General features: G+C 41.3%; 1 protein-coding gene across 1 annotated transcript in view; it reads right to left on the reverse strand.

Annotated features, from left to right (window-relative positions):
- Positions 1–16863: 16863 nt before the first annotated feature.
- The window catches only part of basp1 (brain abundant, membrane attached signal protein 1), a 49027-nt gene continuing 39030 nt past the window's right edge, over positions 16864–26860 (reverse strand). Inside the window, exon 2 of the mRNA XM_085253833.1 lies at positions 16864–21040. Within this exon, the coding sequence (XP_085109959.1) occupies positions 20377–21024 (648 nt within the window). The 5' untranslated portion in view covers positions 21025–21040 and the 3' untranslated portion in view covers positions 16864–20376. The remainder of the gene's footprint in view (positions 21041–26860) is intronic.

Here is a 26860-nt window from a genome sequence, read left to right on the forward strand (position 1 = left end):
GGGTTCTCTAAGGTTACTCTGACTTCCTTCCACAGCAACAAAATGATGTGATCATAAGTTGTAACCTAATGAGCATGCAGTTTCATTCAGATCGGCCCCCCATTCATCACATTTTGTCACAAACGATTGGCTGCGGTGAAAACACTCAGAGTTTGAAAGCAGGACTTCAGAAGCGTGGGTGATGCCACAAAAGCCATGTCCATATTTTATCGTGTCATGCTGTGATGATGCCTAATGTTAGCATTTTACTTTATGCATGAAGAATCATAGTTCTGGGTTGGCTTGGAAAAGAACATCATCCTTGCATCACTCCATAGGACTCAAAACTGCCAACATACAGCAGAATATAGTGATTGAATAATTTCAGACTAACCAATGTTGTGTGTTTAATTTCCCCTGCAGCTGCTCCCCCAGGCTGAAGCTTGTTATGTAAGGGTTAAACCAGACAGTGCAAGATGTGCAGACTGCATGTGTGTTTGTGTTAGCATACATCTTCAGTCCTGTCATTATGTGTTTGTGCGTTCACATCCATATGTCCCTGCCTCGTTCTCTCAGTGAGTCTCCACATGCTCCATCCATCAGCTGCTCTCCCATATGAAGGCAGGAGTAGGGTGGGGGGGGGGGGGGGTGCTCTACAGTGGATGCGCTTGTGCCTGTTGCTAGGCGAGAGCCGGCACCGCGGCTGCCTCCGCAACCAATCGTGACAATAGAAGAAAGCTCCGCACCAATGAGGCGGTTCAGCGAGGTGGTGGGCCGATGCTCGGGTTCTTCTTCGTGGAGTTTTTTCCACTGATTTCTCAATGGGGTTGTATCGTGTCGGACATCAAAGCAAGTGTCTGGAGTTGTTTTCAGCCCCCCTGCGCTTTCTTTCAGCAGCAGTGGCATCAGGTTCTTGGTTGTGGGCCGTTAACGGCGACGCCTCCTCACAAGAAAGCTCTGCGGAGTCTTAAAATGATTATTAATTCTGTAAATTACTCTTACGCACTCGCATATTCCTGCTGACCAAATATGTTCTGTTTGATGCTGCTTTTCAAAAAGGTTCACCATCAATACTCGCTTTTATTTATTTTTTAAAAAAATCATAAAAACTATTTTATCATCTAAAATAAAAAAAATGTATGTATATTATTTATAAAATAAATAATCAGATAAATAAACACAGCTGGTGTAGGTAGTCAGTAATGGTGTAATTTGCAGACACTAAAAGTTCCTGAATTTCTTAAAATATGTTTGTGCATCATTTACATCATTAATGTGAAATGATGCCTGTAAGTCTGGTATTCTGCTGGTATCATGTTCAGAAAGTAAGTGCAGATTTGTTCAGCTACAAGCACTTTGGCATCATTAATATACCCCTAAACTAAGAAATAATAGTTTTGACATGTACTTGTTATAATACCGGTTAAAGACTGTTACAGCTGGACAAAGAGCACATGAAGCACTAACCAGTCAAATTGGGGGTGGGGGGTATCGATGCGCTGCACCTTTCATGTTAGTCAGTACTGCATATTAATGAGTTATAAACACATACACTTTTTTTGTCCTGTCTTAAACTGCAGTCACTTCCCATCAGTTCATGAGCCGGCACATTAAATGTCAGCGCATTGTTAAAAAATGTGCACATTACAGTTTCTAATTCCTAATTTTTTTAAAAACACATTTCTCCCTGGACTAGTGCTGTTTTCTAAGGAGCTTGGAAAGAAAAGCGTCTGGACTTCTTTAAGTTACTTGAAGACGTTTCACCTCTCATCCGAGAAGCTTCTTCAGTTCTAGGGTCAAATGGTGGAGAGTCCCAGATATAAACCTAGTGGGAGTTTCCCCCCACAGAGGGACAAAAGACCCCCTGATGATCCTCTAATCGCCTGAGCCAAGGTGTGAAAGCGGGTGTGGGTCACAATCAGCCAGGGTTTCGGGTGAGCTCATTGTGAAACTTGGCCAGGGGGTCCTTTGTCCCTCTTTGGGGGGAAACTCCAGACGCTTTTCTTTCCAAGCTCCTTAGACTACAATGACCTGGATGGCTGAGAACCTTCATAGACACTAGTGCTGTTTATTGATTTAGACTGTTTTGGTGTGAGATGGCAAATTTCAATCTTATTTTTTCTCCGTATTTTGACACCCACCTTGTGATTATGTATGACTCACTACTTTTAGCTACTCTCTAATTCACAGAAGGTCACCACAACTGGCAGCTTTACATTTTTGATTTGATAGATTTTTGCACTGGAGGCCCTCGTGTCTCCTCTGGGGATCAAACTAGGATCTTCCGCTTGTTAGGTGAACCTATAAAGCCAGTACACTGTGGAGCTACAACAGCAACAAAAGCTACACTGAAAAATCAGCTTAACCCAGTTACTTGCTTCAGTTAGAATAGCCAGTATATAAAAGATGGATGTATCTTCTAGTGCAGAAGTACGTTAGACCTGCAGTCTTTCTAATGGCCAATAGAGGGCGACTTATGTGCAAAAAGGCATCATGAAAATCTTTTAATAAGCACTTAAATCTCTCCCTTTGTTCTCTCTTGACACTTTCCTGATGAGTTTGTTTTCTTAATTGATAGTTTCATCTCTCTTTGAATGCAACATTGTGTTAGTTTTATTAGAGTCAAGAAGTACAATATCATCAATCAATCATTCATATCATCGAGTATCTAAGAGCGTGCAATGTCCATCATTTCCACCTTGTATCATCTAGGTCCACCCTGCTCTCGTGATACTTAGATGCTGATGGTTAAAACACTCAGACGTGGCGTTAAAATTTGGACCACATTCTTCTAGGCTGATGCATGAAACTAACGGCAGATTTTTGGAACACAGAAAAGTCGGTACCACTTAGGCTGTAGAAACATCTGGCGCATCTTAATTATAAGGCAACTGCGTCTCACAACAAAACAGCTTTGATTTAGACGTAGGCTACATCCACACGTACACGGGTATTTTTGAAAACGGGGATTTTCCGTTTTCATTTTACAAAATAATCCCGTCCACATGTAAGTGCAGAAATGAAGGAAAGCGCTGCTAGGAACATGCCAAAGCAACAGGTGGCGATATATTCCTAACCTTGCAGAAATGTTGGCCAATCAGAAGTCTAGAAGCCTCGGTGGGAAATAGTAAACAAAGATGGGGCATAGAAGCAAAACTGAGTCGTATGTGTGGAGGGACAGTAACTGTGTGTGTATATGTAAGCATTTAAACACCGCAGAGAGTACAATTAACAGTAACAGTATTGTAGAAATTCATTTCACTGAAACAATAATGTGGCGCACACCTTTGACGCTGCGTTTTCTGCATTTTCTCCGTTTTTCTCGTCCACATGTAAACGCAAAAACTGAGTTTTCAAAAATATCCACCCTAGCAGGCGTTTTAAAAATCTCAGTTTTCAGTGACCGAAAACGCCGTTTACGTGTGGACGAAAGGTGCAAACGCATAGAAAAATCTGCGTTTTCAAAAATACCCGTGTACGTGTGGACGTAGCCGTAAACTGTCACTAATATTTGCCCCAGCAAATGTATATTTAGATTGCTGCTACATAAGAAGACTCCTTCAAACAGTGTAGATGTGAAGCTATCTGAACATGTGAACATGTCAAACGTGTTAACAGCTGTCACAGAGTCTAGTTTGGGAGAGTAAATATTTCAAATTAGCTCCAGCAGCAGGCAGGTTTCATGAATATTTGTGTTCTGGCGTGTGAGCATCCTCAAAGACAGGAGAACACATCCTGTAATTATTTTCAACAGTCGTCTCTTGTTGTATTTTTCCATCACTGTTCATTTTCTCTGGAGTGAGTCTAACTGCCACCCTCGTTCCTTCAGCGGGAAGTGAGCGCCAGAGCTAAACTCGCTTTAAATATTTAACACATTATGTAAGGTTACGCAAGAACGAGGGAGACTGGGGAAACATGAGGGAGATCATGGGAAGCACTGAATATTTTAAGAATGCCCTCATGCTTCGCTGGCTCCAAGAAAGGGCTAAAAATTGTGGCAAAAGCACATTTACTCAACACTACTTGTACTTATTCTTCTAATAAAAAAAAACTTGCCGAGTATGTTTTCTTGGGGGTCTGTCTGGTCTGGATGACTCACTCTGAGCTCTTAAGTCAATGCATGGGTTAAAATGATATTGAAGTCATTAGAAAACAAAACTTTAATGAAAGAAGTGACGAGTAAAAAAAGTGAAACGTGGTTAAAATGTTACCCAGTAAAACAAAATACACAAAAATTGTGCTGAACATCACCACTGTTGATGACAGCAGGGTGTCAACATACAACTGAGCAGGTTTAGAGGACCAGTCCACATTTCCCAAGCCTGAAGGCTTCATGTCAGGTGAGTAGTGAGACTGGGAGTAACATGGACGTCCACTTTGTCACCCTCCATCATCGTCTGATGGAGAACATTTAGCAGAAAGGACCTGAAATGTGCTGCCACAGAGGGCACTGAAAAACATCACCGCCTGCCCCATGCAGGTGACATGGCGCTCCGTGCTTTGTTGACTTCTGAAGCTACTTTCAGCTGCTCCCTTTTCACAGTGAGGCACCACAGTGGGCAGCTCAGCATGTTTGATTTGGCAGACTTTTACAGTGGATGCCCTTCCTGGCATAACCCCAAATGGAATTTGTGTTTGCAGCTGGAAGTGAGTCAGTGAAGCCTGCCAAGCAAATGTGTAAACCACGACGCTGTGGAGGCGCACACTTTCTGGACTTCTGAAAGTGAAAATAAAGGTGCGGGATCACAGTTTAAGCACACAGGAAGAGACTGAGCGTGCATTTTAGAGGCCCAACCAAAAAGGCCACTCCTGGAACATTTTGATCACACTGTCATGGACGTTAAAACAGGGGCACTGTTGTGCAGTACTAATGATAATCTATTTAGTACGACTGACAACACAATAGAGGATAAATGTGTAATCAGGACTAATTACTCATTGCACATTAACCACTGAAAGAAAAATCATGTATTAAGTCCCTGCAGCAATGATTTAATGATTTAAGATGCTCGTCACTTTACTTTCGGTATAGAGAGCAGCTCTGTGCCAGTGATTGACTGCGATGTGCATTAGTGCAAACTGAACATATGATTGTTAGAGCCCAAATGCGACGGCTATCATTTGAGGAGGTGTTGGCCGCTGTTATAGTGACTGGCAGGCAGAATAAAGGGATTATAAAGAAATATAGAGTATTAAAGAGTTAATGACGGCTTGGCTCATTTATATTGAAAGTGATTCAAAGATTACCTGAAGGAGTCGTTCTTAAAATGGTATATGGAAATGAAAGCTTTAATTTCATAAAGTGCCGTTTAGCTGTAATGAAAAAGTGTGTGTTAATGTGAGAGATGAAGAGCTGCTGGTCCAGAATGAGACTGCTGCCATCTGAGAAAGTGACACCGACTTATTACAGAGTGACTGACAGCACAAGATAAAAGCTCGCTGTGCCACTTTATAAAGGGAAATACTTAACAGACCAAGGATTTAATCTATGGCTTGTAAAATAAGGGCACTTTACAGAGTAAATCATGTCATTTATAGAGATTAACTGATTTTAAGAAGTGTGTGCACAAAGCTGCAGTAATTAAATCAGAGCCTTATTAAACGCAATCATCTTGCTTGCTGATGTTTGTTTGCAGCATAGTTTTCATAATTTGTGTAATTTATTTTCTATTTTATTCCTAAAAGCAATAATGTTGAAATGTATAGTTTAGTCTCACTAAAACAAAAATCCAGTAAATATCACAGATACCCAAAATATTCAGGCTCACTTTTGTTTTTTCCCCTTCAGTCGTTTCTGTTTGGGAGCAGGGCTGTGATCATGGAGCTCCCAGCCTTGTTTTCTTCTAGTACCATAAACAACAATCGCAGGAAGGCTTGGGGAGCTGCTGGTATGACTATAAACCCTCTGCCTTACATCAGTGGTCTTAATTTAAACTTTTTTTTCAGAGATGGATATTTTAAAAGAAAAAGACCACAAGTAAACAATGCAGTGCAGTAAATGCACCATATTCAAGTCTGAGCATGTCAACAGAGCAGCTACATCACAAGTACAGCAGTGATGGTGGAGGGACATTTAAAGCCTGCATTCACGTTCAGTCTGTGAGCTGAACAGAGAGTGAGCGCGACAGAATCACACATTTTCACACACACACATGTCAGGTGTTGCTATTCTCACGGGGACCTCCCATTGACACGATACTTTCTCTAGCCGCTTACTGTAACTCTAACCATCAACACGGTTCCGGGTTATTTTGACCCAGCATTTTCAGTTTCTTGTGTTTTGGTATTATTCGATACGATTTATGTTCTGATTGTCTAGTTGTGCTGTTTTGATTATTATTATTATTATTATTATTATTATTTTAGGTTTCAGTTTAATTCTAGTTATGAGTTTAGTTCTTAGGTTTTGTTCTTGTGCCCTTGTGTTTCATGTAGGTTTAGTTCAGTGTCAAGTCTGTGCCTGTTGTGTGCTTCCTGTTTTACTTTGAAAGTCTGTGTCTCATGCCAGTGTTTCTAGTTTTGTTTCCCTTGTCTCCTAAGGTGTAATTTCTCCCAGCTGTGTTTCCCTCCTGTCTCCAATTCCCTGATTACTCCACTGTTTAGTTAAGCCCCACACTATGCTGTGTGTTTGATGTTTCTGTTTGTTTCCCAGTGTGAGTTTCTCAGTTTCTAGCTTCCTGTCGCCAGTTTAGTTTCTAGTTTTGTGTTTGGAGGTTTTGGTTTGTTTTTGTAAAGTCTATTTTCTGTGGAGAGTTTTTTCCAGCAACAAAGCTGTGCTTTAAGTTTAACTTCCAGTCTGTGAGTCCTGCGTCTGGGTCCAATCCTGCCTGCCACACAGCCAAATCATGACAGCCTAACCCTAACCCTAACCCTTGCCCTAAACCTAATCTAATTGTAACCCTGACACTATAACCACATTTTGAGTCTCAGACATACCTTCAAACTTGTGGGGACGGGCAATTTGTCCCCATATGGAGCTGTTGGTCCTCACAAGTATAGTGACATTTAAGTTTTGGTCCCCACAAGGATATATAAACATGGTAGACACAGACACACACACACACGTGCTAAATTAAATGAAAATTGAATCTTGCAAGTACTTGCTGCCATTTGGAGTTACCACTTCATTAAGAAAGACCTTTTGTGTCCAGTAAACTATTCCCGGTGAGCCAGATTCTGTTTGTCTGATTGGCTGTCATATTTCAGTATAGCTTTTGTCATAATACACAATGTAACTCCTCCATATTCATCCAAAAAGCAACACCAGTGAAATATATCAAGTTGTCATTTCCTAAACATTACATGACATCCTGCTCTCTCCCCCCTGAGCCTAAAACACGATCACCATCACACGACTGTGTGGCGACAAACATCGTAGCAGATTGTCCCCGACAGCCACAGAGGCGAGTGCCGGCAGATTTGGTGCATTTGGTCCCAAGGTCCCCTGAATGTGGGCATCTACCAGTCAAGAGGATCTGACTGATCTTCCACAAAGCTTCGCCTCCATCTAGCTCCATGTCTCTCTCTCTCTCTCTGATCCTCCCCCACACGCCTAGCTTTGAAACGCTGAGCGATTGAGGCTGGGTAAGGACCTTCTCACAGTCAGCGAGCTAAATGACACAAACTCTTTGAAACCAGCGCTCGCACAGTTCACCACACAGGCTTCAAAGAACAGTCGCATCAGATGGAAAGAAACAAAAGGATCCACGTGAGCGACAGGGAGGGACAAACTCACAGCTTCTTGATATGAGAGCGTGTCCTCACACTCTGACCTGTGGTTAGGCAGCAGTGCAGGTGATGGAAAACAAAGAAAGCTTTTGATTCTTGGTACATTTTTAACCCTGTACAGAAAAACGGGGAGAAAACATTGTAAAAGAAAATGATATCACTCTAGAATCTTTGATAGAAATCTATATAGGACACATCTCTGATGTTCTAAGCTCACACAGACTTATTTTGTCTCCTTATCTGGAAGCAGCTGAGTTGTCCTTGTGTCTCATCGTGGAGCCGAAACACTCAGAGCCACCAGCAGACAGAAGAACTCCTAAAAGCTCCACTGAAACAAACCTTTATTCGAGCCTCCTCATAAGACGCCACTTACTACATGGAGGGTGATCATAAAACATCTGTATACTGTTGTCCCCAGCTGATGTTAATGAGCGTTCCAGCTGTGTGGCAGTGGGCATACGTCACATCATAGTAAAGATGAAGGTAAGTGACTGTTTTCTTTTATTAGTATGAAATATATTTAAGGTGGGAGCAGCCACATACATAGAGATACATAGATACAGTGTCTGGACTCAGCCTTACATGAAGCAGACACACTGCAAAACTCTGTGAAATGTACTTGTGATTCCATATGTGCAGTTTTTATGCCCTGGTGGTGTTTGAAATCAATGTAGAGGTTCTCTTCCTGTTGGATAAGGGTTTATTTTCTGCAGGCATTTCCAAAACATGTGCTGAGTGACGAGACTTGCACAGTGTGGACAGACCACACAGCTACAGGAGCTGCTCTGCCATGGAGACCCACACCGTGAGCACACTGCAGTTATTGAGTCAGCACCCGGGTCTCTAACTTCATGTTGTCTGTCACTTTGACTGAGTTGTTTTGGTTCATTAACATATCCAGTTCGTAATGATACCACTTACATATGATTGACTGTGGGACATCTACAAAGGGAAGGGATTTAACAAATTGACTTGCTGCAGCGGTGTCATCCAATTACAGTACCACACTCAAATTCAGCGAGCTCGTTAGAGTGACTCATTCCTTCACAAATGTTTGTAATGGCAGACTGCATGGCTAGGTGCTTGATTTTTTTTTAGTGGTTAAAATAAGTCTTCCTGTAGTTTCTTTAGCAGTTTTAGAAAGCATCGATTTAACCCGAAAGTAAATTCTTAATTAATATTTAATATTTGCATCAATCTTTCAAATGTTTTAAAAATGCCAAGACCTTTCTAACAATGCAATTTGAAGTCTGTAACTATAGTGACCAGTTTGCTCAGAGCTGATAAGCAACGCTTGCTAGATAGCAGAGAAATGGAGAAATGCATAAAACTGGGTCTTGAACAAATACTGTAAGTGTTTCAAAGCACAGAGTCTGTGGTGCAGAGAGTGTTTCAGACTTTGAACAACGGCCTGACTTACAATAGAATCGCTTGTTGTGAATGCTGATAAAGACCTTCTTATATCCTTGGAAAGAAGGCACAACTCCCATTATGGCTTTATAAACCTGGGACTCTCCACAATTTGGTCTTAGAACTGAAGGAGCTCCTTGGGTGAGAGGTGGAACTTCTTCAAGAAACTTAAAGAAGTCCAGCTGGTTTCTAAACTCCTTATATCTCCATAACCTGGGTGACTGAGAACCTACACAAACACCTTTTTATATTACTTTTTATATTATTGTGCAAATTAAGCCTTGAACAAAGCAGACAGCAATAATCTAACACATTGGTGAGGTTTTCTCTAGTTTTGATGATTGTTTAGCTGGTCCAGGAGTCTTAGAGCATTATGAGCTTAACTCTGAAATCTAAGTTAAGCTGTAGGAAACCTGAACAAAGTGACACAAGGAACCGTGATAGAGTTAATATTTGAAATATAACATGAATTTTGTGCTTTTTAAACTTTTGATGTTTCTTGTTTCGTCAGATTTTACCTCTCAAATTTGTTCTTATTGTACTGACACACCTTCTACTTTCAGCTCATAACGATGTCACATCGACACTTGCAGACAGAAGTCCTCAGAATGTCAGCTTTTTACCTCTGTAATTATTGCATGAGTGACTCTTTTCCCTGACAGACATGATGAACCAGATTTTGAGAGAAAATAGCAGCAGAGACAAAAGCTGAATTTTTTCTTCATTGTTCCCTGTTCATGCAGTTTGCAGCCTCTGAAGCTTTGCAGCCAATGGTTAGTGCCACAGGAAATCTCTGTGTGTGTGTGTGTGTGTGTGTGTGTGTGGGGTTCTGGTTCGCTCCACACAGTAAAGGTCAGAGCTTCTGCTTCTGAGCATTTTAATATTTCTGACAGACAGAGAGACAGACTTGGCTTTGCGAGTGTTTTCAATAAAAACTGAAATAGAAATGTCAGGATGCATCCGACTGTTGAGAGGCTGTTATTCCAGGGGAACAAAGAACTAATGTGTGTGTGGGCGGTTTAGTGTCCTAGGGTTGAGATAATTTCTGAAATAGTGGCATATTGTGGCCTTTAAAGTAATTTCGATATCATTTAGACACCATGTACTGCTGGGATCACGCCAGCAGCAACTCCCATTATTACGATGAGTAAACAGCAGTCTTTATCGGTGGAGCTCATATTCATCATTAAGAGGTGACTCACTAAGGATTACTTGCCCTCAGCTCACCATTCAGGACTCATAAAGTAATGGTTTGTGTCTAAAATCCTTTTGAGTTTATTCTTATTAACTAAAGAAAGCAAAAAAACAGCGGACTGTAAAGCTGAAAGTTCAAATAGTGACCACACAAAAACAATAAAGAACAAATGTAGGTCACTTCAAACTATCACAGGATCCACAGCTACAGTTACTGCAATCCTCTCCTATGAGTAACACGTGTGTTTCAATCCCAGGACAGTCACATTTACAGCTTCACTACAGTCAACAACAACGCCCAGCCTAGCTTCTGATGACCCTGCTGTTCACTCCAAAATTAGAAATCTTTGATTTTTAAAAATTTTGTTGGTATTTAAATGAAGGAAACTACCCAGGAAACCTCCGTGGCCCCTGAACTGTTGTTTAGGCGTTTTCTGGTATTTCATGTATTATGGATAATCTTGTATTTTGGTTCTATATTGTGTATTATTTAGTCTTCTAGTGTTATATGAGGTTATTCTGATTCTGTTGCTGTGCTTCTCTGTTTCCCCGTCTTGCCTTTGTGTTTATCTTCTGTCTTTGTGTTAAGCTTCTATGTCTTAGTTCAGGTTTGTGTTACTCGTTTCCTGTTTTACTTTGATAGTCTATCATCCCGTGTGCACTGTGTTCACTTCTGCCGCTTCTGTCTCAGTAGCCTGTTATTAGTTTCAGCATAGTTCCTGCTATTGCCTGTTCCCGTGTGTGTGTGTGTGTGTGTCCTTCCCTGAGTCGCTGCTCCTACGGTTGTTATGTTTGCAAGCCCTCAGCAGTGAAGTTGTTTTGAGTTTTATGCTTTGTCTTCCAAGTCGTGCACTTTGGGTCCGATTCCTGCCACACGGCTGAGAACGGACACAAACTCATCAGGATGTGCAGAATAATCTTTACAAAAGATGAAACAGTCACTGCATCATCAGCAAACATCAGAACAGTTGGTGTTTCTCAACATACAAGTTATTGTCACAGTACTGTGTCTTTGACCCAGTGTTTTTGTGTGGGCTTTATTTCTATTATTTGATTATTGTAATTCATGGGTTTTGGTTCTGCTTGTGTTATATTTTTAGTTTTAGTTAGATTTTGGTTTCTGTTATTTTGCCTTTCTCACGCCTTGTCACTTGTGTCTCCATGTTCCCTCTGTCTTTCCAGTCAGTCGTGTCTCAGTCTCAGTGTCAAGCGTCTCTGTGTTATACTTCCCGTTTTACTTTGACAGTCAATGTTAATTCCTTTGTCAGTGTATTCTGCTTTGCTTCCTTTGTCTCATTAGGTCTGATTAGTCCCAGCTGTGTTACCACCTGTTCCCCATCCTCTCGTTGTCCTGCCTGTGTATTTGAGTCCTGTGTTTCTCTCGTACCCTTCCCCTGCTGTGGTTTCTCCCTTTGTGTCCCTGCAGAAATGCTAGTTCACAGTTACTTGCTTACTTAGCTCATGTTTCGTAGTTTCTAGTGTCCAGTTTAGCTTCTAGTTTTCATGATTGAGGTTTTGGTTTGTTTGTTGTGAGGTTTATTTCTTATGAAAAAGTTTTTCCCAGCAATAAAGTCCTGCAGTTGGGTCCTGCATCCTGCCTGCCACAGCACACATTGACAGTTATACACAGTATCTCCACTAATACTGAATATTCACACCAAAACAATCTGGATAAGAATCACTACGGGGCAGAAGAATAACATGCATATTAAGTCTTTCTCAAACTCTTGTCATGAACTTTGCGATAACTCTGGCACTGGCGACTCTCAGCTGCCACTTCATTACCTCCCCTCTGTACAGCTCTCTGCATGCAGCCTTAGCTTAATGGTCTCTAACCACTTTTGCTTGTTTCAGGCCGTCCTTACCACCATCACTTTCCGTATCTGCCCTGTTTGTAAATTTCTTACTTTTTATACAGTGTCTGCAGAAAGATTGTCGCGTTTGGGAATCTGTCTTTGTTCAGTGCATAAAGCCCCTGAATATTAATGCAGCAAAGTCCTTCATTTCACCAGCAAAAGCAGACAAACAGAGAATGAAAACATCCATGCTATGCATAAACAGCTCAGTAATTACTTGTGAATTTGGCAGTTGCGAATCAATTAATGTGAAGTTGCTCTGAAGTGCACTTAGTTTTAGTAGAATCCAGAGAGGGTACTTCCACATGCATGCATGATAAATTTTGGCCGTGCTGATACGCTGGTATCCGGGTCTGTTTTTTCTCTCCTTCAGGATTGTGTGATCCTCTCAGATTTCTTTCACCTGCTGGTAATTGCTTCATTCTGCGATTAGCCCTAACCTACGCCCCGTTTCCTAATTAAACTTCTTGAACGACTTCTCCTTTTGTCAGATCTTACTTTTGGTTTCTGCGTTTTTAAGCCATTTTCTGTTTTTGTCATCATTTGTTTACTTTGTGACCTTCCTCTGTCTCCTGTGTGCTCTCATCACCCTTCATGACTAAAATAATCCTTATTTAGCTTATACTGGACCCTTAGATCATTATTCACCCCAGACAAATTGTCTTTGCTCTCTTCCTCCTGTCTGTCTGCTGTGATGGTGTGTGTCAGACTGGGAGGGTATGGAGTCAAACCTTGAACTGCGCCTTGTTTCCAATCAGTTTTTGCCATATTTCACAACTCGTATGATGTCAGCAGGAAAGACGGTGCTGATTACCAAGACCGGGGAAAAGAATGCGAACCTGCACCTACCTACATGAAAAAAGTCATTGCGTATTTGCTTTGTGATGTTTACACAACTTTCTGCTGGGAAACTGGAAGCTGTCCTATCTCAGGTGTCCCACATTATCTCACATTGTTCAAGGGTTGTACTCTGTCCATTATTCCTGATCTGAACCAACACCCTGAATAGTCCATATCAGGTCATGAGCAGGCTGTTGTTGTGTCATAGGCCAACTTCCGTCTGATTGGCTGTCAATCGGGATCAAAACGGCAGGTGGGGTCTTCACAGCTGACAGCTGGAGCTGTGGCCTGACATCACAAAGGAACACGTTCTCTTTCTGCCATGCTATCAAACCAATCAGACCTGGCATAAAATAATCTGATCATCTAGTAATATAAGTACATAAATTAATATCCTTCTCCACCTTCAAAACAATCACCATCACCAAAACTTCGTCCATGTAAAATGTGTTTATTTTGACCTTTTTTAGAGAACTTTCAGGTTCAGGTTTATACATTCTGAAGCCAGTCTCATGCAGTTCCTATTTCTGTACACCTTATCTAGCCTTGCTGTGGCCTTAGCAAAGGCACGCGGAAGGTGAGAAATGGCATCTGAACAGGTGTAAATCACAGCAGCGATATTAAGCCTTTGATTTACAGCCCTCGCTCCCTCTGAAGGAGGAAGAGATAAAGACATCAATCATTACCTGTGGGCAAGGGTTTGGTTTCTTTATACTTCTTTCAGGTACCTCATCAATATTTTTCTTTTCTGCGTGATAAGGTGGGTGGAATTATTGCTTAGTGGGAGTGCCGTGACCCCACAGACACTATGTAGGTGGGCCTGGTGTTATCTGAATGAACTCGGTCAGCTCGAACGACACACAGCGTGCTCAAGCTGTGAGCCTTGACATAGCTTCACATTGTGTGCTCAGCTAAGAATTTTATAAATGTGTAGCTATTTATTCAAAAGCCTTTTTTAATCCTGCCATTTGGAGTCAAAGAGGGAATCTTGAACTTGCTTTTTTGTGTGACCAAACTCCGAAAATATTTCATCTAAAACTACAACAAAGACAGAAATCAGAACATTTAGGATTCTGGAATCACAGATTGTGTAAATGATTTAAATGTGAAATCATTTAGACAGTGAATTTTCTCTTTATTGATTGATTACTCTACTAATTTATCAATAAAATGCCTGTGAGCTGGATGAAATAGGTCGATTTTAGGGTTAAGTGTGCACGAACAGAAAAAGCGGGACTCTTGTTAGAGAGCGATGTGCCAGATTTTTGAAAGGTTATTTTTGGCAAATTATGCAAACTTTCCTTTGGATTTTTTTTTTTTTTTTTTTGTACGTCTGTAGGCACAGTTTTTATGTCCAGGTGTAATCATTGACCTTTCATTTATTTGTATGCTCTAAAATAACTGAACGTGACAGCTCCCAGGTGTTTCAGGAAGGCTACTGATTGCTGAGATCTGCTTTAGAAGGACTGAACTGAATGATGAATTGCACTGGACTGTAACATGCACGCGTCTTCAGCATAAGTTGCCATAGTGATCTAGGTTAAAAAAACAGAAAAGCTGCATTAGTGACACTGAAAATTGCTTTGGGCTGCATTCAACCTCAACAAAACCAGCTGTTACGTCCCCGTAGCAGCTTTTTAGAACACACGTCAGTGCTGGTTTACATTTCCTGAAAGGCGCACCATAACGTTGCTCCTTGTTTTCAGATTGAATGTGCCTCGCATTGTGAGGTGCAACAAAGGGACCATAAAACCCTTTATAGAGTTTGTATGATGAGCGTGTTCACTCTGTTTACAAATCCAGAGTTGTGCTTTCGTTGTGAGAAACGGTGAAATGAAAGATCTGACTTCTATTCTTTCTTTCTAAAGGCCAAAACAAAGCATTCAGAATGTTTCACGCAGTCAACAGCTTACATGGTTCACCTGGTCAGTTTTGCCCTCCAGGCCACAAAAGCTGCTTTCACTGCAATTGTTGCTCTAGCTTCTTTTCCTCTTACTCACCCGTTGGGTCATAAAATATCAGTTAATGGGGTTTCAGCACCTAAACTGACATCTTGAAATGAAAACTCGTTTCATGAGTAATATTTTGTCTTTTTATAGACTTTTATTATATTTGACTTCCTGCCTGTGCTGTAGTAAACAGTCTGTTTCATAACAGACTTCAGAGGATGGTGCATCCATCACTGATCAAACCCAAATTTCACACTTCCTTAAAATAATTCTGTTCTCGTCTTACTGTCTAACACTTGGGAAGCTGCACATGCAGTGAGAGCCTTTGCTCAGATTTGCCTGCAATGGGAAAAGGTGATAGAGGCAAGAGGCGAACAGAAGAACTTGTGAAGAACACATGAGTTTCTCTTTGGCAACCTTTTGATACTGATGTCCAACACAAGTGATTATATATAACGATATAAATAATCCTAGAAATAAAAAACTGACCATCAGATTTTAGTGTTTTGTGCAGATGTTGCTCCAGTGCTTTTCTCAGTGTTGCATGCTGAGTTCTCGGTCTGACCCTTGCAGATGCTTTTTGCTATGGAGAGTAGCAACAGTCTGCACTTTTGCATTTCTTATTCTTATTCGCTGCTTTGGATCATTTGTGTATTTAAACATGTGTGGCCTTTTTTACCTTTGTGCATCCCTCTAATGCTTCCTGTAAGGTCCTGTGACAGTTGTTGTGATCAACATGTGGCTTAAGGACAGCAGTCGTTAACCTGACTTAATATGGATTTATTTATAGGCAGGTACACCTCTACAAAGCTTTTAGTGGATATTTTAGCACAGGGGTATCAAACATAAGGACCAGGGACCACAGTTGCCCAGGTGAAGATTCCAATCCAGGCCAAAGGACAGCTTTGGAACATGTGAAGGAGGAGACCTCACCTGTGGCCTTTCATACTACAATAAAGTAATAAACAATTCAATGACAGAGATGGTCCTGCTTTTTTCACTATGTGCTATGGAAATATCAATTTTATAAATCAATAATAAAAATAGAAAATCTTCTGTGAATTAACAAAAATGCTCCAATTACAGGATCGTCTGGCCAATCAGCAATCAGAATTTTCTGTAATTTTACACATTTATTTTTCAGTTTAGGCCCAATGAGTCACTGCTTTTACCTTTACTACAACAGGGTTTCTTTGTAATATAGACATGTTGTTGAACTCAGTCTTCTTTTTCTTATACTGACATGTGTCAGAAAAGAAATGTGTAGTTAAACAGAAATGGTACTTTAATCATCTGAGCTGTACATGGCCCACGATGTAAAATGAGTTGCCTGCCTTAGCACACACCATTTATATATTTTCTGGACTGTGATTTCCTGTTGTGTTCAATAAACATATGAAATCTAAAAAGACTAAAATAGTGCATTACTAATAGTCAGATCGGATTTGTTTACAATTAAGATCAACATGTTATCGCTGTAGAAATCCTGAAATCATTTTGAAGGCTTGAGAAGTTCTAGTGAACGCATGTTTGTGATGCATATAAAGTCTTCAGACTAAACTGATTGTATCACAGAGATACCTGATGTAATTTCCAACCTATGAAACCTAAAAACGTAGAATCAGTGTTACTTTCTAAGCTTGCTTGAGGATAGCTTGAGATAAGTTTAGAATCACTAGATACTCTGTCAGTCGAACAATGAAATATGGCTTAACTGACCTTTTTTTTTTTATCACATTCACAAATGTACTTTCACTTTTTAATTTCTTCTTCTACAATAGTCCTAACGCTGCATTAAATTGTTTGTTCAAATGCTACTATGTAACAATAACGTATCAGCCTCATTGGCAGGTGTGACTCTGATGTGTCTGGAGTGCATTTGAATAAAATTGCATTGCACAGAATCCTCAAGTCAATTTAGTACATTTTATTACTGTTCCACCATTTATACAAGTACATATAATTTTGAATGCATCAATTTCCATATCATCTTTTTGTTTGTTTGTCTGAACGTGTGGTGTGGAAGTAGCAGTGATGAAACATGGGATGAAAATATCAACTGTAGTTGCCATGGATGCAGACTGAAAAATTATTATTTTTTCCACTTGACCAAAAAGACAGGACTACAGGTTCACCCAACCACGGACATGCAAGTTACTGAGTCAAGAGAGGAAGAAAAAACTGAGCCAAGTGACAAGCGGCGCTCCTCGAGTGTTTGTTTCTGCTACGGTTTGACGAGTGCTGGGAGGAAAACGCTGAACGTCACATGGATGGAACTGAAAAGTGGCAGATGGATGGCTGAGATGACTAAATATATATATACATATACTTACATACATGCAAAGGTGGAAAGACGAATGTTGGTTTGAATAAGCCAAGCACAATTTTGGGTTGCTGGTACCTTACTTGACTGTTTTGTGCAAAAGCATTTAGCTCAATAAAGTCGTACTACTTCGTCCACTGTGTTCATCATGAAGTACAATCTAAAATCTGAGCTTTCTTGTCCTTCACGTTCTTCCTTCCATCTGTCCTGCTGGTTTTCTTTCACTGTCATTTCTTCCTTTTTCATCTCATATGATAATCATCAAAATGTTTCTACTGTAGTATCAATGATAAAAATCCCTCCTTTGTCTTTCCTGGGCCGGTGTATTCTATTTTCACTAGTTTGCACTGAGAGTGCTGCATAACTGCACTGTGCTAAAGACACAAGCAGCATGACGCACATGCACACAGGTTTAGTACAAGACAGAGATTTGGGTTACACTTAACCAGTGCATTTAAAAGTGATGCTATGGGGTCTTTAAACGTCCACATGTGGCAAGTTAGAACTGTCTCAGTATCACCGTAAACCTGCACATGTGTGAATCTGAATGGGCTGGTTTTTGCTGGTTGCTGAGAGTTTAAGGATGCTCAGCTCTGTAAAACGCTGTAATGTCACCTTAACTTTTTTAACCAGGTAATTCATTAGTAGCGGAGGATGGGTGGAGTTAACACCATGCCGAACAACCGCCATGTCCTACTCGCACAAGTGATGAACACGACTGAAAAACCAAGAATGGAGTCAATACCACAACTGCTGCTTTCTAAGCATCCATCTCTGTGCAAGATTACTCCCACTAAAAACCCTTAAAGGTCTCCATACATGCAATTTGAGCCACACTGTGCAATGTGGTTCTAATACACTTGGGTAAGACGTCATATTTGATGCATACTGTTGTTGGCATACCCACTGGATCACGTGCCATTTATGTCTCTTCTACTTTCTTCTATGCTACATCGTCCTCCCCTTGTCCATCGCAACTCAACCTAAGTCTCTCCTTTGCTGGAATCCTAAAGTTTTGCTGTGGAAGTTTAGTCCCAAGCTATTTTTGTTTGCAGGACTCCACTGCCATGACCAAAGATATCATGATCCTTTCAAAGTCTCACACTGTTTACGGTTTTACACCAAAGTGTTTTGGCTTTTAAAAAAAGTTCCTCAAGCGGTGGAAGCTGGGTGTTTTCAAAAGTGTGCTTGGTGTTTACAGTAAAAATAAATTTGGGTGGAGACATCTATCAATATTGCTAGTTTTTAATGTATCAAAGGTGTACTTTAGTACTTTTCCTTCCACCACTGCACAGATGTACATACATGTAACCTATATTTCCAAACAGTAAAGGAAAATGCACGAATGGCGATAATGACTAAATCAGAGGCTCCCTTCCATGTGCAAGGCCTTTCCTTCCAGCCTTAGAAATATGGACCATATTACACTGAATTGGTTGCTGATGGCTCTGATCGTTTGCTGAAATCCTGCCTCCTGCCTGTTCTTCAGTGGTATCAGACTGTTAGTGGTGGAAAGCTACACTGATTCAAAACCCAGTAAATCAGACCTGGGTCAAACAGCATTGTGAGCGCTCTCGCTTAAGGCCTTTTCACTGCTTTGATACCAAAAGGGTGAGGTTTGCTCAACAGGGCAGACTGCTTTAGTGCTGTAAGGTTTGCTCTGGTAGGGCCATTAAACTTGAATATGAAACGGCTCTACTAGTTGGATAGTGTCTTTTTTAACTGTTGAAATTTCCGTGTCAGGAGATTGTATGTGAGCATGTAACAATTTTATTTCAAAGTAAAAGAATCCACTGTTGACTTTTTCAGAAACATATTGTGCTGCTAATACTTGAATCGAAAGTGTGTCTTGCAGTCAGTTTTACGCCCTTTTACCTTCGCTAAGGAAATGATTTGTCTTCCAGACAATCACAGGATGTTTGAGTGCCAGTCTTGTCTATTTAGGTTACAAAGGCACAACTGAGCATTCACTAACTGAGCTCTACCCATGAAGGAGCAAACATCACCTTCTTGGTATTTTAAGCAAGTTCAAACAACCTCTAAGATGTGACCGTACTGTCTACTTCACCCAGGTCAGCAAAAGATATGTCTTTTCAAACAAACAAAAAAAACGTATACGATAATTTTTACTCTAATTTGTCTTCAGATTTTGCTCGAGGACGAGAGGCTTGCATTGAACTTTCTAAGAACATTTTAGAGATCTTTTCAGCGAGGCTTTGCAGATTATCTAAGCAATACAAATGTTAAAAAACCCACTTAGTTTACTAACAATATAGCTAAGGGTTTCAGTACAAAATGTAGAAGTTTATCTGAAAAATCCTACAACTGTTTAATGTCTAATGTTGTTTTTTTCTCTGCAAAGCCCACCTTTACCAACCTTGCAAAATGCCTTAGAAAGCCTGAAAATTCCCAGTCCTCACAATGAATCTCCAAGTAAAAGCTCTTCAAAGAAAGTGGGATCTTTTTAGAGAGAAAAATAGGAAGCAACACAACCCGACAATACCACACACAATCACGCACGACCACAACCACGACTCCACAGCACTGAAAAGCTGGAGGTACCAGGCCAGAGCCAAAATCACAATATTCTGACGAGGAGGATGAGAGGAAGAGGGAGAGCCGAAGAGGGGACAGATTCGACTTGAGTCCAGCTGGTAAGGTGTTTTCTTAACCTCTCCCCTTCCCTCCATCAGAACCCCAAAATTTAGACGTCCACAGATCGAATGCAGGAGCCTTCTGTGGGCTGACGTGGGAATCAGGCCAAACTTTGTGGGACTGTATGAGCGAGAGGAATGGCGGATAAATGGCGAGGCGTATGGCCGACATACACTCGTATCAAAGTTCAAATACTACGGCAGAAAAAAAATAGAATAAAACATAACAATAATAATAGCAATAATCATCTGCAGCGGTGGGAAACTTCTCCAGGTGGTTGCTTCAGTCCTCCTCGATCAACAAATCTTCATCATTACAATTATTATTATTATTGTTATTATCATAATATGGGTGGACTAGTAAATTTCTTTCTTTCTTTTTTAATCTTCATCGTTGTTGAGTTAGGTAATTTATTTCTTCATTTCCGAAAAGTGGCTGTCCATTAATCTTGAACTGCTACGGTTTGATCCTTGCTTGGTGCCTCTGTGGCGTTTGCCTCCTTGGGAGGTTCGGCGGCTGGTGTTGAACTAGGAGCAGGGGTGGCCTCCTTTGCTGGGGCGGGAGCTGCCGCTGCCTCTGTAGGCTTGGGGTCGGGGGAGGCAGCGGGGGCCGCTTCGGCTTTGGCTGCTGGTGCCGCAGGGGCCTCAGTCTTTTTGGCGTCGGCCTCATCTTTGCTCTCGGCTGCAGGGGTGGGTGCCGCGGCCTTAGCCTCGGCTTCCTTCGCGGCCGGGGCCGATTCTTTGGCCGGGGCAGGGGCGGCTGGTTTCTCCTCGGCCTTGGCGGGCTCTGCGCTCTTGGGCGCCTCCGTTTTGGGCTCAGCGTTGGCGGCAGGTTTCTCTGCCTCCTTTGCGGCAGGAGCTGCGTTCTTTTCCTCCTCTTTGGGTGCCGCGGCATCAGCTGCTGGCGCCTCCTTGGCTGCCGTGTCATTAGCTATCTCCTTAGCATCACCGGCAGCTGGAGCCCCGTCCTTGTTGTCTTTCGGTGCTTCGCTCTCCTCTGCTGAGGCCCCCTCTGCTTTGGCATCCTTGTCTTTAGCCTTGTCATCGTTTACACTGTACCCCTTCTTCTTTTTGCTGAGCTTGCCTCCCATTTTGTATCACTGGCCTCTGAAAGAGAAGGAAAAAATAAGACTTTTAGTAAAAGTAGATATTATATCACAGAGAATGCATTCAGGTGAAAATGCATTAAAGCTATAGCAAAATGTATTAACAGCATGTCAAACAACCGCTATGGCATTCTGTCTGAGACGTATGTGTGTTGTGTTGGAGAGATATCGCCTTAAGTTAAAACTAGGCTGGGTTGCACTTTCATGTAATACCATGTTAAAGCACTAGGAGGTGCAACGAGTCACATTTCCCAGAAATCCAAAATCATCCGCACCAAGTTTTATTCAGGCTAGTCTTAGCTCAATGTTTGTGCACTAACAGAAACCACAGAACTGCAAATGGAAGAAGCATGGATCTGGATCATATTAGTGAGAGGTGTGAATGGGCGGGAACCCTAACCCTGTAGTGTTGGAAGGCATATAATCAAAGACCTGGAAGGGAAATATGAGGTGTGTAGATGCATTGATTGACCAGCCAAAGACCGGAAGTTAGATCAGATTCACATTTACTTTTTAATTAGAGTTTTTATTTTTAGCATTGAAATTTCAAATATTTAAATTTTCTGAAACTATATTTGTTTGGCATGTGGCTAAAATGCAATCTAACCTGAGTCCCAAGAGATTTTCCAGAATCGGGTGGACATTGAGAGGTTATGAGCTAATCTTCATAAGCTATTGGCCACTGAAAGGTTGTTGTTTTGTTGCACCATCAGTCTTCACTTCTTATTTGAGACAAAAAGTGCAAAATCTGGACCGTGTAATGTGTATGCAGAAGCCACGCATTTCTGGAAAACCAGCTCTCAAATTACATTTTTAATGCATTCTTTCAGCATGACCCACATGCCCCCCAGAGAGAAGCACAGCATGATATTTTCATTTTCCACATATTACAACAGAGAAAAAACTAGATGAAGTAATAGTCATCGGAATAATTGATGTTCACTGTAAGAAAAATGCAGAAGCCTTTAAACTACAAGTCCAAAAAAGAGACCTCGCTCATGTATTCCATCATCCTGGACAACACAGAATAGGCACATCTAGTTTTTCAGCTTTCAGATCAGGAACATCTAATTATAAGTGTACAAAAGAGCTTTCAAAGCTCAGATGCCAGCAGTAAGAGGAAATTCAAATAAGTTACTGAGACAACACTCAAATCAAAGCGTCTCTTAAGTTCCTCAAATGGCTGCCGAACATGGCTAATTAAATTCTTATCTTGGTTGATGGGAAAGACTATTTTTGCAGAGAAGTAGACATAAAAAAGATCTGTGTTTGACTGGGTAAAATAATAGTTGCTGTTTTAGTGTGCAGAATGAGATTTCTGGGGTTAAATCTTCTCAGTGCAGAGATTAGTATCCTATGGGTAGTGATAAAGCGAGAGAACCGATACCAAGTATGAGTTTCTGTAATTCTGATTAACACGAATTAGCCATACAAGTTCTGCAGTTTGTCTCCCACCTGACTGAAATGTTTTCAGTCTTTAGAATGACCAATTAGTTCATTAGCCTCATATCACCAGTAGGCACACTCCTCAACCTTCTAGCCGCCTGAGTAAGATGTTATCATCCTAGTGGCTCCATGTTGTAGTGATTAATGCATGCACCTTACTCATGGCAGACAGATCCCTGGTTTAAGACCAGGGAGAGACACAAACCCAGCCTCAGGGGGTCACGAGACAGTATGCTCCTGGTGCTGATCCCAAGACCGGAGTAATGGAAAGGTTGTGTTGGGAAGGGCAGCCAGTGACAAATCAGACAAGTTAATCTGTCCCCTGTGCTGACTTCGGAAATAAGTGATCAGCTAAAAGTTAACTCTTTGTAGGATAAAATAGTTTTGAAACATCCTCAATACCTGGAGAAGAAGCTGTCATCTTTTCTTAAACCCAACCAACCCAAAACCCGATGCAAGATACTGGATGTCAAACCTAATGCAACACAAGCTAAATCCAACAGATGAGCCTTGAGAAAACTATGAACACTGCCTCATATTACAGCTCCTGCATATGAATCAAATGATCACAGCCTCAAAAGAAGGTCACCAACTACTGGTGCAGCACTTTTTTGCCCGATAACAATTCATAATGCGAATACAATATTGGTTGATAATGTATGAAATGGGTTATCTGTCCTTGATCATGTATCTCATGAAAATTAATGATAATAGAATAATAAATAGCACCTGGTAGAGAATTTCTTTCCTTATTTTCTGTCATATATCTCATCCCAACAGTGGATTAATTTGAAAACATGGTCAAAACTTCAATGTAATCCTTTTTAATAAAGCCTGACCCCCTGCCACCTTTAAGATGAATCTTTGGGGCAACAAAACTGGCTGATGAACGTTTTCATACCCAGCATTTCTACATTCAAGTTATTCATGAATAAATGAAAATCTCAAATTGTACTGCAGGAAATTCTATCATCAGGATGGAATATTTCCTTGAAATACTCAACCAGGATGTGAAGCACACAGGGAATCTATAAAAAAGGCTGGTTTGGAGCGCTGTAAATCACCAGTCACTAAGCAGGCAGAGAAATGTGTGTGTGCAGGCTCAGTACACACCCCCACCCCCATAGACACACACACCTGCAGATTCCTGGCTCAGTCTTTCAGTTGAAGATTTTTTTCACGAGTGTCACCATCTGCCTGCTTCATAGGGGAGAGGACTTCAATGCCACAATGAATCAAGCTTATTAGGAGCAAAGGATCAAAGATGGAAGCGTGTCGGATAAGATCCCTCTACGCCGATGATTAAAATAGAGAAAAAGAAAGTCGTAATTTTATTAAGCTATTCTTCTTAAAGCAGTTTGAATTCATCAGTGTATGTGAAATATGCAATTCAGCTGCCTTACCAACAAGGTAACGGATAAAGATCACCATCTTAGAAACTTAAATCAAGAGGCTATGTTACGTTACGTGTGCAGACGTTTGCGTTGCCTTTTGAGTTTTACCTCCAGCAGAATGTTTTTGAATTGGCTGAGCAATAAAAAAAACCCCAAATAATTATTTTCTTTTTAAATGATAAAAAAAACTGCCCTCTGTTACTGAATGTCTCAAATGGGGCCATGTTGACGGACCGACTTCACAAGACCTTTTTATTATTCCTCAGTTATGTGGTTAACGCCAAGGCGTCCTCTTTGTGCTGCCACTTGTAAAAGTGTGAAATCTGTCAAAACGGCTCTGAACGCAGACGTGACCTTTTCCTCCCAAACAAACCCGACCACTGAGAGACTCTGCCGGCTACTCACAAATTTGCCCTGCAAACGGGCCGAGCTGACGGTGAATCCACTCAAAATGCTAATCGCCTTGTCGCCACTGACTAAATTACTCCACTATTCACGCAATGTTCCTGCGGGCGTCCAACAGTTGGCATCTGCCAGGGCCAACGTTCCTGCCGCAGCTTTATACGACCCACAATGCAAGTCTCTCTGCCGCATCACATCATTTGACTCCCGGCTTGTGCTGCCAGTACAATGACTCATGATCATCAGGCAAACAATGGCTATTCACACGAAAGGCACGCTTTCTCACTGCTGGGCGTGTGGTTTTAGTATTTGAAGAGCTGGGGCAGGGCTGAGACAACCAGGAGAAAAGGCCCCCAGCTGACAAAAGACTTAATTTAACCTGCACACTGCAGTCACAGAAGCACAAAAGCAAGTGTGAATGGTCCGTTATGACCTTCCAACATGGCTTTGTGTGGACAATAACATCAGTGCTTAGGAAAGGTGGCCACTTCTATCTTAGTGGCTTGAATGGAAGTAAAAAATGAGCAACTAGAAGGCAGAGAGCAAAGGTCCAAAAAACACTGGACAAACTTCCAAGCCACACATAAAAAGAGAATCCTTTGTTATTTTTATCAGTTCATCTTTACGCCGATTCCTTGACCTTTTATTTCACACTCTGCAAGGATTTGGAATCAAGTATCTCAATCCACTTAGACACACTTTCATTGTTACGGTTGTAAGAAGCTAATCTTCTAACTGTGGAAATCCCTGATCTCATCACTGTGAAATCGCTTCTTGTGCTCTGACCAGGGTTGATCTGCATTTCCAAATTTCATAACTGTGTTTCGAGATGAGAGAGACTTCACTGGCTTAACTGAAAATGTGTTTAATAGGTGAAACTTTAACCTTTGCGACAGACTAAAAACGCGACAGAGAAGTGAAGGGTACTCACTACATCTGGGGACTCCTACAGTCGCTCAACAAATTGCCATCATTGGATTCTTTTATCTTTGCCCAACAGGAGTCATCCCAGGACTCTGAATAATCTGATGATCCTTCATGACCAAGAGTGGGGAGTTAAAAACTCATTTTTAACAGGAAGAAGCCTCATGCAGGGGACGGCCATATGCCGCAGATGGTTGGGTGAGGGGAAAGGGAAGAGTGTAATTTTAATCTTAAGTTACTGGAATTGTTCAGTCTTCGCCACTGTACATTTGTTTCCAGAAGATGCTGACAAACAGCAAAAAAAGGCTTTCAAGCTCAGCTAAAGTCAAATTAAAGACGCTATTGAAATCCCATAAAAGACCTGCAGTCAGCATGTTTAAAAAGCAGCCCGTAGAGACCTCAGCAAACGTCGATGCATCTTTCTAAGGTCCATTTATTCTTCCTGAGACTGCACACACCCAAGATTAACACACCTGCGCGTTTCTTCTTCTACTATTCCCCACTGTGTTCAGCAGTTGCCTCCTTTAGCCACAGACTTTCCAATCCCTCAGCCTCTCGAGCTGCTGAGTTAACAATACCCACGATTGATTACAGCAGCGGCGCACGGCGAAAAAGCATTTAAAGATTATTAAGTGACGATCATGTCCATGTCTGGCGAGTCAAAAAGGCGGCAGAGAGGTTTAGGATGAGCAGAAGTCCCTGAAGGAGCAGATGGCTGAGCTTCTCCAGCTCTCACCATCTCTGGCGAGTCATCTGTCACGCCCACACATCGACACCACTGCTCAGCTCTGCTCCACTTTTCTCCACATCTTTGCTCCTTTATGCTTCAGCTACAGTCTCCACATAATGCCACCTGGATCAGACATGTATAAAATGCGGCAGTTCTAAAGAGATACTGTATTCCTCTCTACTAAATATCTGAAGTCCCTCTTTTGTCCCTCCGGTCCAGCAGATGGCAGTCTCCAGGAGGTCCCAGGGTCTCCGTGAATCCGCGCCCTGAGAGCAGCAGTGAACCTGCCGGCCTGGCAGGTTCTGCGTTCCTGCCATCCAAGATGACACGTTAAAGGTTAAAGCTGTCACTGTCCGACGCCCTGTCCTGCTCGGACGCTCACTCTGCTGGGAAATCAGCTTGACAGCAGAAAACAGGAAGAACTGCAGGAGCACTAATGGCAGTTTGGTGTTTTTAACCTTTATTAAAGTGAAGAAAATGAACTTTTTTGTGCAGGATGAAGGACAAAAATGGCTAAGGTACAAAAAAAGTACAGTAGTCCCCATTAAATAGATTCCACTAATTCCCCTCATGTTATGAACTTGTTTCCTTGTATTCCTTCTATTTTTTATCCCTTACATTTCATTAAAAGTTCAAAGAATTCTGACAATTTCTGTTTTACATTAGTCAATTTTTGCTTTGTGATTCATTAAATGTCTTATTTATTAATTTGTTTATTATTTAATTTTTCTCCTCTGCAGTTTATTTGTAGTTCTGGCCCTCTACAGAATATTTTATTCAGTTTTCTTTTAAATTGTATGTACACTGAAGCTAATCAGATGATGCAAAAAAAAAAATCCTATAAATTAGATACCGTATGTGACACAAAAGGAAAAAAAAACTGACTCTAAGGAGAAAAATGCATTGTAGTGATTGCATCACTTGC

The sequence above is a fragment of the Mchenga conophoros genome, linkage group LG18 (assembly GCF_057382185.1).
Source record: "Mchenga conophoros isolate Kocher_MC1m ecotype Shallow Benthic linkage group LG18, M_conophoros_male_GT1.1, whole genome shotgun sequence".
NCBI lineage: Eukaryota > Metazoa > Chordata > Actinopteri > Cichliformes > Cichlidae > Mchenga > Mchenga conophoros.